Below are 16,939 nucleotides of genomic sequence, written 5' to 3'. Positions count from 1 at the left end.
AACCCTAGTTGGTAAGGCAGCGGCAGGGCTTGGAGGACGGTCCCCACTTGGGAAGGAAGTTCTGTGGGTAAAATGCTGTCAGACACCATCACCTGCTCCAGAGAAATCGCTCGTGAAACGAAGTGTCCGCGGCCATAGCAAACTTCACGCTGTCGTCTTGTTTTGAAACTGGCCACCGCCGCCCCGGCTTCAGTAGCCGCCACGAGGACCAGCCAGCAACCTTCGGCCTCGGGCAGACCCTCGGCCAGCAGAGAGAAGCACTGGCTGAAAGCTCAGATGACGGCTAGCGATTTTTAGCAAGAGAATATTTTTTTTAATGTTAATTTATTTATCTGTGGGGGGGGGCTTGAGTGGGGGAGGGGCAGAGAGAGGGAGAGGGAGAGGGGGAGAGAGATAGAGAGAGAGAGGGAGAGAGAGAGAAACCCAAGCAGGCTCTTGGATCCGATGCAGGGCTGGATCTCACGAACCATGAGGTCATGATCTGAGCCGAAATCCAGAGTTGGACCCTTAACTGGCTGAGCCACCCAGGCGCCCCTAGCAAGAGGGTATTTAAAAAAAATTAAAAAAAAAAAATTTTTTTTTGACGTTTATTTATTTTTGAGATAGAGAGAGAGACAGAGCATGAACGGGGGAGGAGCAGAGAGAGAGGGAGACGCAGAATCAGAAGCAGGCTCCAGGCTCTGAGCCATCAGCCCAGAGCCCGACGCGGGGCTCGAACTCACGGACTGTGAGATCGCGAGATCGTGACCTGAGCTGAAGTCGGACACTCAACCGACTGAGCCACCCAGGCGCCCCTAAAAAATTTTTTTTTAATGTTTATTTATTTATTTATTTTTTTTTTTTTTTTTTTTTTTCAACGTTTTTTATTTATTTTGGGACAGAGAGAGACAGAGCATGAACGGGGGAGGGGCAGAGAGAGAGGGAGACACAGAATCGGAAACAGGCTCCAGGCTCCGAGCCATCAGCCCAGAGCCTGACGCGGGGCTCGAACTCACGGACCGTGAGATCGTGACCTGGCTGAAGTCGGACGCTTAACCGACTGCGCCACCCAGGCGCCCCAATGTTTATTTATTTTTGAGAGAGAGAGAGAGAGAGAGAGAGAGAGAGAGAGAGAACACAAGCAGGGGAGGGGCAGAGAGAGAGGGAGACACAGAATCTGGAGCAGGCTCCAGGCTCCGAGCTGTCAGCACAGAGCCCGACGCGGGGCTGGATCCCATGAACCGCGAGATCATGACCTGAGCTGAAGTGTAGCAAGGGAGTATTTTTAATGAAGGTACGTACATTGTTTTCTAGACACAAAGCTGTTGCACGCTTAATAGACAACAGTGTAGTGTGAACGTGACTTTTATAGCCACGGGGAAGCCAAACTTTCACTTGACTCGCTTCGCGGCGACGTTTGCTTCGCCGTGTGGTCTGGACCCCAGCCCGAGGTACCGTAGGCCCCTCTATTCTTACCTGCGGTTGTTTGCGAGGGAGGCCGCCGGAACCCTGGGCACAGAGGGCACAGGACTCAGTGTGCTGAGGACCCTGCTCTCCCAGCACGTGGTCTGCTCGCCTCTGTCACCGGTGCGGAAATAACAGCCTCCTCGGCCGACCCTCCTACGGCCAAGGGGCTTCGCTTCCGGAAGACATCAGGACCACAGCAGCCACAAGCAAAGCACTTTGGGTTGTTTTCATTTGCTTATTTTTTTGTGAGGGCGTGAGTTGTGGTTAGGGTGTGGGCCGGGTTTCCTTCCTCTATTTGGGGTGCTCTCTTTATTTGTGCTTTATCCCAGGATTCAACGTGGTTTGTGAAGTCTGATGCTCGGTCACATTAGCTACTGTCCCCGGGGCGGCCGTAGACAGCACCTCCTGAAGGCGCACGTAAGAGGACACCGCCTAACGGCGAGACGGGTGCACGGGACTCCCCGGAGTGTCTGCGTGGGGTGCACACATGTGACTTGGGGTGTTCGCCCACAGGATGGGCTGAGGGGCTCACCTTCCCTGGCACCAGCTGGATCCCGGGGTGGGGCTGGGGTGGGGACCCCGGGGGGGGGGGGTGGGCTGGGCCCTGGTCCAGACCAGGCTGTTGTGCTGGAGCCTGATCTGAGAGTCAATGCAACCATCCACACGTTCCCTTTCTGGGGCCTGGGACCCGAGTCCAGGAAGCATAGGTGTCTCATAGATGCCCTTGAACCCCGAGATCTGGCCCCAGCAAAGACGGCACTGAGGGAGCACTGGACCACGGGCTACCCGGGGAGAGGGCTGGACGAAGAGCCAGGGGCCTTGCTGCCAGAAGCTTAGGTGTGGTTGGGGGCATGGGGGCAGATACACACATACATGTTCGGTGGAACCCGCTGTGTGGGACCTTGAGCTGGGAGCTGGGGACAGAGAGGTGGCAGGCACGCGGAAACAGGAAAGGAGGTAAGGCTGCGTCAAGGACGCCTCATGAGGAGGCAGTAGTTGGTGGGATCCACCAGGGAGAGCTTCCTGGTGGAGGTGGCTTTTGAGCTTGGTCAAGAAGAGACCCTCAGGTGGAGTGCGGGAAAGGTGGAGAGGGCTGGGCCGGGTGTGGGAGAACCATCCAAGGCTGGAGAGGAGTCCGTGTAAATAACTAAGGGCTACCGGTCACACGTTTCAACCCCCCACCGTTATGAGCCCCAGGATGCCTCCCACTCATGCTTCATGTACACTGGCTGCCGTGTCCCGGCCACTGCCGTTAGCACACACGCCTCCACTCAGCGATGAGCGGGTCTGAGCACTGACACCTGGGTGTGGGGAGAACAGTGTGAACAAGGGAGACATCCTCAGGGCGGGGAGGTCCAATGGAGACTGCTGCCAAGCAAGCAGGGCCCCAGACACTTGTTGAATATGGTGGCTTGTGGTTGGTTCTACAGAAGACAGTCACTGGAGATGCTGTGAGAGCACACAGCTTGAGGAGCGGTGTGGGGGGCTTCCCTGGGGAGGTGACATTGAACACAGGACCTCAGAGCTGAATAGGACTTGGCCAGTTGCAGGAGAAGGGGCTAAATGGCTCCAGCCTCGGTGAGCGGCGTATGCGAAGGTCCTGAGGCAGGAATCTGGCAAGTACGGGAGCTGAAAGGACAAAAAGGACAGCGGTTGGAGCTGAGGCGGTGACAGAAGAGGTGGGAGGGGCCAGGGGTCACAGAGGGCTTTGGACTTTATCTTGAGAACAATCAGAAGCCCCTAAAGCATTTGGACACTGAGTTTGTGATAGCCGCTCTGACCTCCTCTGGAGAATGGGTTGGGGTGGGTGGGAGTGGGCGCAAGGAGCCCGGGTGACACCCTGGTGGGGGTCCGGGTGAGAGACGGTTCGGCCGGGGCCAGGTGGGGCCTGGGGAGGACAATGGATGGTCAGAGAGCTCCCAGAATATTGCTGGCCCTGCTGGCAGATGGACTGGCTTGGTGTCCTCTCCAGGGCCTGACCCCTGCCCTCTTGTGTCTCTCTTTCTGCTGGGGCCCCTTGGGCCTTCCCCCACCTGGGGCTCTTCCCCACAGATGCTGTTTTTTCTGGTCTTTGCTGTGTGTGTATGTGTGTGCACACGCGTGTGTTTGTGTCTGCACATGTGCGTGTGTGGACGTGTGTGCATATACAGGTGTTTGTGTCTGCGTGTGTGCATGTGTGTGCATATGTGTGTGTTTGCATGTGTGTGGTTGTGTGTGTGCATTTTTACGTGTGTTTACGTGTATGTGTGTTTGTATTCGTGTGTGCGTGAGCGTGTGTTTGTCTGGTGTCTACTGAGGGCATCTCGGGCCCTCACAGCGATGAGACACCCCCCGGGCCACCTCCTTCAGGAAACAGGAATCCCCAACATCAGTTGCCCCTCTGCCGACAGGGACACCCACCAGGAGCTTCAGGGGGGCCTCGGCCTTACAGCCTGTGCTGGGTTCATGCGTGGAGGGCAGGGCAGTGGAGTGGAGGGGACGCGCTCCTCTTCACAGGCCTCTCTCCTTGGTTCCCAATCCAGGCAGGAAGGGGTCGCATCCCTGTGGTGCGGGGTGGGGGGTGGGGGGAGGGGACTCACGAATGGAAGAGGGGACTCTCAGCCCCCCCCCTTGAGGGGAAAAGGCAGGAGGAGGCCAGGCCCCGTGGGCCCTGTGGGGAAGTCGGGGAGGTAAAGCCGGGACAGGGTAGGGTAGCCTGAGCCCCCCAGTGGGGCGGAGGTGGGGGAAGAGGAGCTGTGGGTGGGGCTGAGAGCCGCCCCACCCTCTCCCTTCCGTGTAAGGTGGGTGCTGGTTCCGTGGAGGGGGTGGTATTAGCCCCTGATCTGGTGGCATCTTGCCCCTGGGGGGGTGTCCTGTGGGGGGGGGGGCTGTAGCCACACACGGGGCCTCTATCCTGTCCACGTCCTGCTGGGCCTGGGGGGAGCCCCTTCCCAATGACAGACTGTCCCCTTCCTGCTCTGCCCCTAAGGTGGACCCCTGCTCCTGTCTAACTTGGAGGCCCCATAGGGGCGTCTGGGTGGCTCAGTCGGTTGAGCGTCCTACTTTGACTCAGGTCATGATCTCGCAGTCCATGAGTTCGAGCCCCGCGTCGGGCTCTGTGCTGACAGCTCGGAGCTTGGATCCTGCTTCGGATTCTGTGTCTCCCAGTCTCTCTGCCCCTCCCCAACTTGTGCTCTGTCTCTCTATGTCTCTCAAAAAATAAATGAATGTAGCTTGGAGGCCCCGCTGCCTGCCCCTCCTTCCCAGGCCCCTGGGCTCTGCAGGTGGGTCTGGGTGTGACTGAGTCTGCCGGGCCCAGGACGCGTCCCTGGGTCCTCAGAGCACAGGAGGCCCTCCGGCTTCTTGCACGCAGGCAGCTGGCCAGGGCTGGGGGCACTTCCCTCTCACAGCGCCTATGACACCCTGTGTTTGTTTCCTGCAGCAAATCACAAACTTGGTGGCTGAAAACAATAAAAAGTCTCTAGGGGAGGGTCCTTCCGGCCCCTTCCGGCATCTGGTGGCTCCAGGAGGTCGGTGGCCTGTGGCCACACCCAGGGTCGGCCTCCGTTGCCGCGTGACCTTTCCCCGTGCCTTTGTGCCTCGCGTCTTTCTTTTCTCATCTAAGATCTCCAGATGTTGGGTCTAGGGCCCACCCCAAATCCAGGATGACCTCATCTCGACATCCTTAACTCCATCTCATCCACAAAGACCTTTTTGCCAAACAAGGTCGCATTCACGGGTTCTGGTGGTTAGAACTTGAGCGTCTCTTTGTGGCCACCATTCAGCCCACGTACACCCTGCCTCCCACTATTCTGGGGGCTTCTTGGGGGTCAGAAGCTTTCTCCCTCTCTGAGTTCGGCGGCTTTTCAGGAAAGGTTTGACACAGCGTCCCCGTCAACCCTTGGCTGAGAGGCTGGCCCTGTGAGCACGCAGGGCAGTCTTTGGGAAAACTCCTCTGTAGCTCTGGCCCGCGGCCGCATCCGTAGTCTTGGACGGCTCGGAGGGTTCTGACAGTATCGGCCGAAAGACAAGGCTGGGAGCTCTGGGAGCACATCTCGGGCAGGACCCCGTCCTCGGCCCCCTGCTGCCAGGGCCTGATCCGGGGTCCTGTCCTCTCTGCTGCTTCGGCCGGGCTTAGGGCTGAGTGCGGTGGCTTTTGACGCTGTCCCTGGTTCTGACCACCTGAGCGCTGGCTCTGCTCTGGGACTGGCCCACCGGCCAGTCATCCAGGGCCTGAGCACAGCGTGGGATGAGGGTTCCTGTCGGTTTAGCGCTCAGGGACTTGTCACTGTGCCCCTGGGCAGAGCGAGGTCTCCATGCTCCCTCACCGGGGTCTGGGTGTCTGCGCCAGGGCAGGTCCGGAGGAGGGAGATGAGGCTCCTTGCAGGACCTGTGCAGACTGCAGGGCCAGGGACACACAGGGACTTGCTCTGCTCTGGCTGCTGGAAAGAAAGTCCTTTCTCCTGCTAATCGTGACTGATTGTTACTCTTTGTTTGCAAAATCCTGATAGGGTGAAACTGACCTACATGCATAGGAAGGAAGCCGAGTAGCTTGGAAACTGGGTTAGGAATCACCATCTCCCTGGCAACCAAGCCCACCCAACATGGGGAGAGCGCAGTCTCCGCTCTCTGAGGAGCAGGCCCAGAACCGCACTCCCCAGAGGCTGGGGCCGGACGCCTAGGACTTTAGTCTTCAAGACATCTGACATCTGTTCCCCCACCCCCTCACCAGGCCCAAGTCAGGCCCCGCCCACTTGCGTGATCTTTTGTTGCATAAATTACTCCAAAACTTAGGGGCTTGAGGCAACACGGTTTGTGCTCTCCCGGTGTCCCGTGGGCTCGCAATGCAGGCGTCACCTCTACGTTGGGGTCCCTGAGGAAGCTGGGGTCAAGCTGTCGTCCGGGGCTGTGGTCTCATCTGAGGGAGGCCTGGGTGGGGGACCCACTTCAAGCCCCCTCGAGTGGCTGTCGGCAGGCAGGACTCACCCCCTCCACAGGCGGGGAAGCCGGATTCCCCGAGGGTGAGCGGGAGAGAGCCTGAGCCTGCCTCAGAAGCTGTTCTTTTTATGACCTTGTCTCAGGGACACCATCCCTCCGCCCTCTCTCTTCACCACAGGCAAACGGCTAAGTCCAGCCCAGGCTCAGGGGAGGGTAGCAGGGGTGTCCCAGGGGTTCTGAGAGCCCACCCACCACACCGCAGGTTCCAGATGTTGGGGGCTGGCCGCCTTGCCCCAGGCCTGGCAGAGACCCTTCCCCCTCCCATCTCCTCCTCCTCCCCCCTCCTCTGCCCACCCCCGCTCCTCCCTCTTCCTCCTCCCCTTCCCTTCCTCCCTCCTCCTCCACCCCTTTCCTCTTCTCTATCCTCCCTCTTCCTCCCTCCTCCCCTCTTACATCACTTGGCTCCTCTCCCAATCACCCCTGCTCCGTCCCGTCTCTGGGACTTGGGGCTTGCGCCAGCCTCGTCTTCCAGGCCTTGGCTCGCTGTCTCCTTCCAAGGCCCCGTCCACGCCCCCCAGCTCCTCTCATGACAGCTCACATCACCCCACAGCCGCCTTTCTGTTTGCCGGCTCTCCCCTGCTGCCTCCCTCCCCGGGGTAGGGCTCGGCTGTCTCTTTGGCTGGTGGCAGGAATGGATGACTGTGCCGCGGTGGTGCCCTGCCAGACGCTGGGCCAGACGCCCAGTGAGCAAGTGGTGGCATTGTGTGTGCTCCCCACAATGCTTTCACAGGTGGCTAGCACCCCCTATTCTACAGGCGAGGGACCGAGGCTCAGGAGGTCACACAGCAGGCCCAGACCATCCCCCCCCCCCCCCCCCCCCCCCCCGAGCATGGCGTCTCCTGTCTTCCCCCAGAGGCTGGATGTCACCACTGTGCTGTTCTTTCTGCTTCCTGGAAAGAGGCCCTGGACGAGCCGGCTACGGTCACACACGACATGCCGTCGAGAGCACAGAGCAGAGCCCTGTGCGCTTCAGGAGCTGCTGACCTGCTGGGACTGAGGTCTCAGTGAGTGTGTGAGTGAGCGTGTAAGTGTGTGCGAGCGTGCGGGTGTGGCAGAGGAAGTGCATTCGTGTGGGTGTGGATTTAGTGTGAGCGTGGATCTGTGACGGTGTGAGTGTGCCTATGTGTGAACGTGTGTGTGCACGTTAGTGTGCACGCGGGGTGAGTGTGTGGAGCGTGTGCACGAGCGCCGGCGGCTGGGGGGTGAGGAGCCCTGAGTGCTCCCTGCAGCGGGAGCCCCCCCAGCCTGGACCCCGGGCCGGGCGCTGTGCTCAGGCTCCTTGCAGCTGCTCTCCGGGCTTCTAACACCGCTGGGAAGGGGTTCTTCGGAGCCGACTTGAGCTTCGAGAAGGCTCAGGTGTCTCGAAGGGGACCCTGCATGCTGAGAGGTGGTCTCGGGCAAAGGCAGATGATGCAGGCATGATGGCCACGGAGCCCTGGAGCGGTGGCCGGGGTCGCGTAGCTGCCCGTGCTGGGTGGGGGGCGACGGCGGGCTCCCAGAGACGCAGTGCATTCAGGGGAGGAGGTGGGAGGAACTAAGATCTGACCTTCGTTCTGGGTCCAGGGCCACCAAAAGGCCGGCTTGGGGGAAGGGTCCAGACTGCTGACTGCAAAAAGGAAGTGCAGGCTGGGAGGGAGGGAGGTGTCGGGATGGGTGTTACAGGCGGAGGGAGCCCGTGAGCAGAGGCTGGAGAAGCAAAGCGTCGGGGAGCACGGGCTCCTCTGAGGCTGTGGCTTGACCTGGTGCAACCTCCTCTGCAGGAATGTTCCTTTGATGCCTGGACATTGGCACAGGGAAGGTGGAGAGGAAGGTGGCAGGCGGGAACAGCACAGGTGCTCAATGCTGGTGGCAGAAACGCCCCCAGGACGCTGGCCTGGAAGGAGTGCGCCGCCCCAGGTGACAGCTGACAGCTGCCCCTGCCCGGGACGTGTGCTCAGACCTAGGCAAGGGTGGGGGAGAGGAGTCTCCCCAAGCTGGGAGAGCACTGGGGCTTTGCCGGGGAGTCCCGTGGGCACGGCTGGGGCCCGGGAGGTTCCGGGGAATTGGAGGCGGTGTAGCCTGGGGACGGGTGTAGCCTGGGGACGGGTGGCTCAGAGGGACCAGAGAAGGGAAGGGCCTCTGTGTGAACCCTTGCTGGGACTTGAGCCAAAGTGGGCCTAGGTGTCAAGAGGATGACACACAGACAGATGGACAGACAGATGGACAGCTCCTGGACTCAGGCAACGGTGACATCCTGCGAGGCACTCGTCTCCCAGTGACAGGACCTGTTTGCACCTTCGCTGCTTGGGCTGGACCCTCAGCTGGCCTTGCTGTCTCTGCACTTTCTCGCCTGGAGACCCCACCTGTTCCCTCTGTGCTGACCCAGACCACACGTGCGTCTCCAGCCCAGACCCTGTGCTGAGCCCCGCAGGCACTTGCGACCCGCCGTTGGTGCCGTCCAGGCGTCCCCAACCAACGAAAAGGCTTTAATGCCTCTCATGGCCAACGTGCTCACCGTCCTGCCCTGGGTCCACCCGCTTCCCGAGCCAGAGCCCCGGAGGTGGGCATCCTGGGCACACGTGGCCAACTCTCGCGAACCCATCCACCTGCCCCATTTCTACTGCCACCCCTGGTCTGAGCCGCTGTCCTCCTCACTCCCCCTCCCCCTCCCCCCCCGCCCCGGCCCCATTCCATTCTGGAAACTTCCAGGTCATTCTCCACTCAGCAGCCACGGGGATCTTCGGAAACGTCGACTAACGATGTGTGTGCCTGCCTCGGCCCCTTCCCCCTGCATTTCCCTATGATGTTGGCGGGAAGTCTGGGAGAGTGGGGGACAGGGACAGAGATGGCAGCGGGCTTCGAGCTCCAGCAGCCCTCGCTGACCAGGTGTAAGTCATTCCCTGTGACGGGCCGGGTTCTCCAGAGAAGCAGAACCAATGGGACGTGTAGAGTTACATAGAGTCGTTGTAAGGAATTGGCTCGTGCGATTTTGGAGTCTGGCAAGCCCAGAACCCACAGGGCACGCCAACGGGCAGAAGAGTCAGTAAGAGCCAATGTTCCAGTTCAGGTTCAAAGGCTGTCTGCTGGCACGAGTTCCTTTTGCTCAGAGGGAGTCAGTTTTTGTTCTATTCAGGCCTTCAACTGATTGGATGAGGCCCACCCACACCATGGAGAGCAATGTGCTTCATTCAAAGTCTTCTGATGTAAATGCTTTTTTTTTTTTTAATGTTGATTTATTTTTGAGAGAGAGAGAGACAGAGAGAGCATGAGTGGGGGAGGGGCAGAGAGAGGGAGACAGAGAGTCCCAAGTGGGCTCTGTGCTGACGGCAGTGAGCCTGATGCGTCATGAACAGCGAGATCATGACCTGAGCTGAGTCAGACGCTCAACTGACTGAGCCACCCAGGCGCCCCTGCTGACGTACGTGTTAACCTCACCTACAGACATCCTCACAGAAACCACCAGGACACCGTCTGACTAAATATCTGGGTGCTGTGACACACGGACGTTCTTTCCCTTCCCACGTGAGGCGCTGCCCCCTGGCCCTTCCACTGGTTACCTGGAGGCTTTCTCCTGCACCCTTATCGTCCGAGCACTGTCTAAAGTCCGTGTCCCGCGCTGCCTCTCAAACCGCGCACGGGTCTCAGGACCCTCTGACTCAGTCACCCCGTCCGTTGCACGTGCCTTGTCCTCGGGTTCAGTCTTTTCAAACTTCACGTATCAGACATTCTTCCCACCTCAGGTGACGACCCCAGCTTCCATTTCCCTCCCGGAAGCCAGTTTCTTCCCGCACGCTTCCTTCTCGAGTCTAGCCCTTCCTTCTGGAATACCTTTTCCTTCTGAAGTGCATTCTCCAAAAGTTCCTTTAATGAAAGGCCGCTAGCGGTAAACCCTCACAACTCCTCCCAAGTGTTGTCAGAAAACATTTACGTGCAAACTTCTCATCTGAAAAATTTATCGTGTGCTTATTTTTGGAAAACTGCCGAGGTCCCGCCCCAGCAGGTCCGGGGGTTCCCGAAGGATGAACGGCGTCGGCGAAAATAACAAAGGGACACGGACAACGGCAGGGGTTCGACTGGTCGCTTTATTGCGGCAAGCGTGGCCTTATATTTGTTAGCAATTTTCTTGTGGCGTGCATTATCTATGTTTCTCGGCATTACCTAATTCTAAAAACGTTCTTTTGTGTAATCACCCATTAAGGAACAACATAGTTATTTTCTTGTAACATTCCCTCTTGCCCTTTCAAGGTCATCCAGCTCTCAACACCTCAAGTGGAACGTTTACAGGGACGTGACTTCTTAATGGTTCCTTTGAAACATTGCGGCACAAGGAACAAAAGGTTCCTTTGGTCTGGGTGCCGGGAGGGAGCCGGGAGGGAGCCAGGAGGGCCCTGGAAGCCCACGCCTTATGCGCCTTATGCGCTCCCAGAGAGACAGTGTTTACCTGGGAACTAAGGAACCATTCTGTACCTTAACCCACCAGGTCCGGTTATCATCTGGAATGCCTCCTGGGGGCCAAGCGGGCCTAGGGGTTGGAGTAACTTGTATCCATAGGTACATTCCTTTGTTGCCGGAGTGGGGATTTCAAAGCCATTCGTCCCCCTCCTCGGCTGGGAAATATATGGGCCCATCCTTCCTTTGGGTAGAGGAGTCTTTATACGGGGTGGCAAGGGCTGGATGCAGGGCCGCATGATTGCCCTGCGGAATCTTATTTCTTTCCCCAGTGGTTCTTCTCCCGGGGGGCCTGTCGTGGGCAATGCCAACCGACAAATCCCCAGGCACTTTCATTGGTAGGGGGGCTGCCCCGACCAACGCTAAGGCCAAATTACATAAAAGCAGGAGTACAAGAAGCTTCCCTTCTGGCGGGCCGCCATGCAGCCCCGATCCGTCCACCGCCCGGGCCCTGCCATCAGGCTCCTTGGATAGCTTGGCTTCCGGCAGAAAACGGTGTAGAAAATTCTTAGCTGGCAGGTACTTTCCTCTGAGCACTTTGAAGACACTTACTTCACAGTCTGGGCATCCATTTCTGCTGTCAGTTTACCTGCTGTTTCTTTAGTGCTGATATCGCTTTCCTTTAGGTTATTTTATTAAAATTTTTTTTAATGTTTATTTATTTTTGAAAGACAGAGAGCGCGGGCGGGGGAGGGGTAGAGAGAGAGGGAGACACAGAATCAGAAGCAGGCTCCGGGATCCGAGCTGTCAGCGCGGAGCCCGACGTGGGGCTCGAACTCAGCAACTGTGAGATCACGACCTGAGCTGAAGTCAGATGCTTAACCAACTGAGCCACCCAGGTGCCCCATCTTTTGGCTGTTTTAAAGATCTCTTGCCGTTGGTGGTCTGTGATTTCACTCTGCTGTACCTAGGTGTGAATTTTCTTTTTGTTTATTCCATTTAGCATACATCGCGCTTCTCTGTAAATGCTTGCCTGTCACCAGTTCTGAGGCGTAATCTCTTCGAATACTGGCTGTCTTTCCTTTGGGACTTTGGCCACACGTCTCTCGGCTCTCAGCACGGTGTATGCTGTGTGTCTCAACCTCTCTTTTCTAGTTTCTGTCCCCTTATCCCTTGCACCGCAGTCTCGATAATTTCTATAGATTTAAATTCCAGTTTGCAAATTCCTTCTTCAGTTGTATCTAATGTGCTGCCTAATGCATTTGCTGTTTTTTTTTGCAACAGCTTTGTTGAAATATGACTCACACACTATAAAGTTCACCCTTTTAAGGTTTTTAATCCAGTGGTTTTTTAGTCCACTCACAGTGTTATGCCAGGATAGTCTCTATTTTTAGAATGTTTTCATCGCTTGAAAGAACGCCTTGACCACTAGCAAGAAGTCCTCATTCCTTCTTCCTCCCAGCTGGAGGCGACCACGGATTGACTCTCTCTTTTTTGGATTTTGCTATTTCGGACATCTCATGTAAATGAAGCCATATCATACGTGTTTTTAAACGACTTTGTTTTCATTTAGCCTAAATCTTTCAAAGTTTCTGATGACCTGCTAATTTCAGTGAGCACTTTTCATTTCTAGAGGTTCCCCTCTCCAACAAAGCACAGTTCTGGCACTGCCTTGTTCTTTCCTACAATCTAACTTCAACCTACCACACAAACGAATCTTGTATTCTGTATCGCACACTTTCAGTTTAGAAGGTTTGTGGAGATTTACATCCGTATCTCCTCATCGCTTCTTCCGTGTCTTTGGAGGCCCATTTTCTTTGGATGTTTGCTGATTTTTTGACTTTGAACTCACATATATCTAATGTTTATTTTTATTTTGGAGAGACAGATAGTGCAAGTGGGAGAGGGGCAGAGGGGGGAGACACAGAACCCAAAGCAGGCTCCAGGCTCCCAGCTGTCAGCGCAGGGCCCGAACTCACAAACCATGAGATCATGACCTGAGCTGGAGTCGGATGGTTAACGGACTGAGCCACCCAGGCGCCCCTGAACTCATATTTGAATTGAAGGTGTGGGAGCCCCAGTCCCCAAGTTGGAGTTGCCTGTCTATCTCCTTCCCCTTCATTCCTCCAGCCCGGGGCGGGGTTAAGGTGTACAGGCTCTAGGGTTCCAACACTCGCTCTGTCACCTGTCACTGTGTGACCTTGGGCGGGGAGCTCAACCTGTCTGTGCTTCCGTTTGCTCACTGTAAGGTGGGGACGCCAACAGCACTCGCAGGGAGGGTGTGAAGCTGTCACGACAGAACACACGGGTTTGCACAGAGCACATACTATGTGCTGGGTCCATGTGATCAGCGGCACAGCTCACAAGGGGATATTAGTGATAATCGTTTGTCTGAGGTAAGATCGGGCGGGGGTGGGGGGTGGGGAGGGCGGAGCTCTTCTCACAGTGCTCAGCACTAGGCCAACCGTGGGAACTCCACAAATATTTTCCCGGCCAAACGAAGGCAGACTGAAAGAAACAACCCCCAACACGTGCACAGGAGCTGGGGCTCGCTCGGCGCTCAGCAGCGATGATTCCAGGCACAGGGGGCAGCGGGTGCGAAGACACAGCACTCAAAAGCTTTGTGCGGCGGGAAGGCGAGGGACAAAGCTGAGAAACGGGCCAAGCAGGCGGCGGAGGGCATTGAATGCCGAGAGCAGCATTTGGGACTGGCGCCTCGGATGTGGATGTGGCGGCGGGTGGGGGTGGTCACGGCTGCTCCCGGTCCGGGCGGGGCGGGGGTGCGCACCCGCAAACCATCGAAGCTTGGACGGCTGGCCTGGGGAAGGCCCCTTCGCTGGGAGTCTGCGAACGAGGGCCTGAGCGAATCACCTCCGCTGTTACCCGCCTCCGTCCCTGCGTCTTTGTGCGTTTCGCTCGCTTCCTTTCGCAGTAAACGTTCTTCCGAGAAATTTCGAGGGGATCTCCGCCAAGCGGAGGGGGAAGGGCTCTCGCCCGCGCCGGGGGAGGGGCGCGCGGGACAGCCGCGGAGGGAGCCGGCACCGGAGGGGGCGGACGCGCGGGCCGGGCGCTGGCTGTCGAGGGGCGCGGACGGCCCGGGACGGAGACCCGCCGGGGCCCAGAGCCCCGGGCGCCCAGCCCGCCCTTCTCCCGCCGCCCCCGCCCCCCGCGCGCCCCCGCCCCGGCTCCGCTCCGCCCCTCGCGCGGGGTCCGCGTCTGCGGCTGCGTTCCCCGAAAGACAAGGCTGCGCCCGGGTTCCGGTCCGCAGGGAGACCGAAGGGCAGCGCTCCCCGCGCCTCCCGGAGCCCCGGAGCCGCGACCCCCCCCAGGGATGTGAGTGCGCCCCCGACCCGAAGCCCGCGCTCCACGCCTCGACCTGCGGTGAGCGCCCGGGTGCGCGCTGGAGGCGAGGGGCGGGGGCTCGGCCCGGGGCTCCCGGGCCCCCAGCCCAGGGGTGGGGGTGGGGACGTGGCGCGCGCCCCTCCCCCATGGGCAGGTACGGCCTGCTCGCACCTTGTCTTGCCCTTTTCTCTCCGGACGCACCTGCCGCTCCCCGGGGAGAAGACGCGCTGCCCCCGACCCTCCCCCCGCCCCCCACAGGTGCCCGGCGCGGGTTGGGGGCATTTCGAGCTGTCACCCTGCTCGAGACGGCGGACCTGTTCTCCCCGGAGGGGATGCTGTGATGGTGGACGCTCTGGGGGATGGGCTGGGGGTAGGGCTTCGCGAGCTAGCGGACCTTCCTCCCCTCCCGGGATTTCGAGGCGGAGGTTGCGCTCCGGGGCCGCAAAAGGAGGGTGGGGGGGGGCTTGGGTCCGGCGGGCGGCGGGGACCCCTGACCGAGGCGTCTCCTTGCCAGGCCTGCGCCCCGGAGGACCTCCGCCCACAACCCCCGCGCCTTCCCGAGGCCGGCCTGGAGCATGCCGCCTGCAGCCATGAACGGCCTGGGCCTGGTGCTGCTGGCCGCCCTGCTGTGCTCTGCGCCCGGTGAGTCTGGGGGCGGCCCGCGGGGCTGGGCCGGGTCTCCGGGAGAGCCGGGCTGTGGGGCCGCCATCCTCCGACGGTGCCCGTCACGTCCACACCCGCTCCCGACCCCGGCGACCCCAGCCGGGCCCTCGCGCCCGTCGCTTTGACTCACGGTGCTCCGGCCCCAGCCCCAGCCGCACGGGGCCCTCCTGGCTCCTGCCCGCCCTTGTACCGTGGGCTAGTCCCGCACGGACGCCCCCTCGTGCGCCCCATCGCTTCTCAGAGCCCCCACCTGGCCTCCCAGCAAGTCCTTCCTGGCTTGGAACCGACCGAACTGTGCGGGGAGGTGTGGGAGCGTGCAGGAGCCTGCGGGAAAGCCCCATAAGTGTGAGGTGTGTGTGGCTGGTGTGTGCGTGCATGTGTGCACACGTGTGTGTGTGGGGGGGGGGGCCTCGGAGGGTGCCCAGGGGCTTCCGGAGTTCCGGCGCCTCCCCGCAGATTGCCCAGAAGGCACCGCGGTTCTCCCAGGGCCTGACCTCCGGGGGCCAGTCTGGCCTGGTCACCGCTGGTCGGCGAGGGGGGTGTGGTGCTTGGCCTCCTGGAGCTGCGTGGTCCTCCCGGGAGCAGCCTCGGTGGCCAGGGGAGTGGGGCACACACGGGCCAGCTTGGGCCTCAGCTCCTCTGCTCATCCGCGTCCTCGTGCCCTGCGCAGCTCACGGCCTGTGGTGCCAGGACTGCACCCTGACCACCAACTCGAGCCACTGCACCCCGAAGCAGTGCCAGCCGTCGGACACGGTGTGCGCCAGCGTCAGGATCACCGACCCCAGCAGCAGTGAGTCCGGACCTGGGCCCGGCAGGGGGCGGTTGGGGGCGTCCTCTGAGCCCCTCCGGCCGTGGATAAGAGTGTGGGTCTGTGGGTAGGACACTTGCTACACTTGCCTTGCTGTGTGACCGTGAGCGGCATCGCTCCTGCCCAGGCCCCCTCCGTGGCCCTCTCCGTGGCCCTCTGCGTGAAGTTGAGGCGGCGTGGGTGGGTCCCGTGTGGGGCAGGAGGAAGAGGGCGCAGGTGCGGCTCCCGCCCCAGGCTCTCCCCGCTCTGCCCCAGGCAGGAAGGACCATTCCGTGAACAAGATGTGCGCCTCGTCCTGCGACTTCGTTAAGCGGCACTTCTTCTCGGACTATCTGATGGGCTTCATTAACTCTGGGATCTTACAAGTCGATGTGGACTGCTGCGGGACAGATCTGTGCAACGGGGGGCCGAGGGCGGGGGGTGGCCCCTGGGCCCTGGCCGGGGGGCTGCTGCTCAGCCTGGGGCCGGCCCTCCTCTGGGCTGGGCCCTGAGGCCCTCGCCCTCCCACAGGGCTTCCAGCTGACCCCCCTCCCTGAGACTCGAGGCCTCCCTCTCTCTCCACCAGCTCTGAGTCCCAGCCGGCAGGACGTCTCCGGGCCCCCGGGGTGCAGGCTGGGGGCTGGGACCCCCAGGTCTCCGAGGGAAAGGCAGGCAGAGCCAGGCCCAGCCCCACAGCCTGGCTGTGAGGGCATCTTCCGCCGGAGAAATAAAGTCGCTTCTGGTCCAGACACGTGGGTCTGAGCCTGGGGGTGGGGGTGGGGCTGGCCGAGGGGTGGGGACAAGTCCCGACGGAGGACGCCGGGGCAGAGGGCGTGAGGCACCGGGACTGGGGGCTCGTGCGTGCTTGCGTGTGCCGGGCTGCCTGGGGGGGGCCTCGGGCCTCGGAAGCAGCTGTGGGGAGGCTGGAGCGGACAGAGTCACGGCCGGGACAGGAGGGTGAGGCCTTAGAACCATGCGCGTGTGCACGCGGATACCAGACGTGGGAACACGCACACCAACACACACCCGTGTCTGGAGGGCTGTGCTCTGCTCCCGCACCCGCGCGCACGTAGCCACACGCTCCCGAAGCGTCCGCAGGTGCGCACTGAAACGTTTACGTCACGCCAGCTCGGGGTGCCCCAGCCCATGGGCACTCACGTCTGGGTGCACACCCCTCGGCCCTCCGTGTCCAGCGGACACACGCCCCTGTGTCTCCTCCTGCTCTTTCGCATGGCCTTGGGGTGATCAGACTGGGGGCGCCGGCTCCCCTCTGAGCTGTTGGGAGCAGTGTCGTGCCCAGAATTGCCTCTTAGCAGACACCCCCTGCCCCCAATCTGAGCGGGGCGCCACCTTGGG

The 16,939-nt window shown here is 60.3% G+C and overlaps 1 protein-coding gene across 3 annotated transcripts; it reads left to right on the top strand.

Moving 5' to 3' along the window:
• The first annotated feature begins 1,257 nt into the window (after positions 1–1,257).
• Positions 1,258–16,332, top strand: LY6H (lymphocyte antigen 6 family member H). Of its 3 annotated transcripts, none has more exons than XM_042924234.1 (4): positions 1,258–1,863; positions 14,648–14,775; positions 15,467–15,586; positions 15,860–16,332. In XM_042924234.1, exons 2-4 carry the CDS (start codon positions 14,709–14,711, stop codon positions 16,093–16,095), a joined length of 423 nt encoding a protein of 140 aa, XP_042780168.1. In that variant the 5' UTR covers positions 1,258–1,863; positions 14,648–14,708; the 3' UTR covers positions 16,096–16,332. The 3 variants fall into 3 exon arrangements, with proteins under 3 accessions (XP_042780168.1, XP_042780166.1, XP_042780167.1); XM_042924232.1 differs by lacking the exon at positions 1,258–1,863 and adding an exon at positions 13,982–14,124; XM_042924233.1 differs by lacking the exon at positions 1,258–1,863 and adding an exon at positions 13,982–14,172.
• The last annotated feature ends 607 nt before the right edge of the window (positions 16,333–16,939 follow it).

This window comes from Panthera leo, chromosome F2 (assembly GCF_018350215.1).
Source record: "Panthera leo isolate Ple1 chromosome F2, P.leo_Ple1_pat1.1, whole genome shotgun sequence".
NCBI classification, from domain to species: Eukaryota; Metazoa; Chordata; class Mammalia; order Carnivora; family Felidae; genus Panthera; species Panthera leo.
Note: the sequence above shows the minus strand (reverse complement) of the source record. Positions and strands in the feature narration are given on the sequence as shown.

Excerpts from the sequence above, each read along its gene's own strand:
- LY6H (XM_042924232.1), top strand. Across the intron at positions 14,776-15,466 it reads CCTGCTGTGCTCTGCGCCCG|CTCACGGCCTGTGGTGCCAG; the intron begins GTGAGTCTGGGG and ends TGCCCTGCGCAG. Across the intron at positions 15,587-15,859 it reads GATCACCGACCCCAGCAGCA|GCAGGAAGGACCATTCCGTG; the intron begins GTGAGTCCGGAC and ends GCTCTGCCCCAG.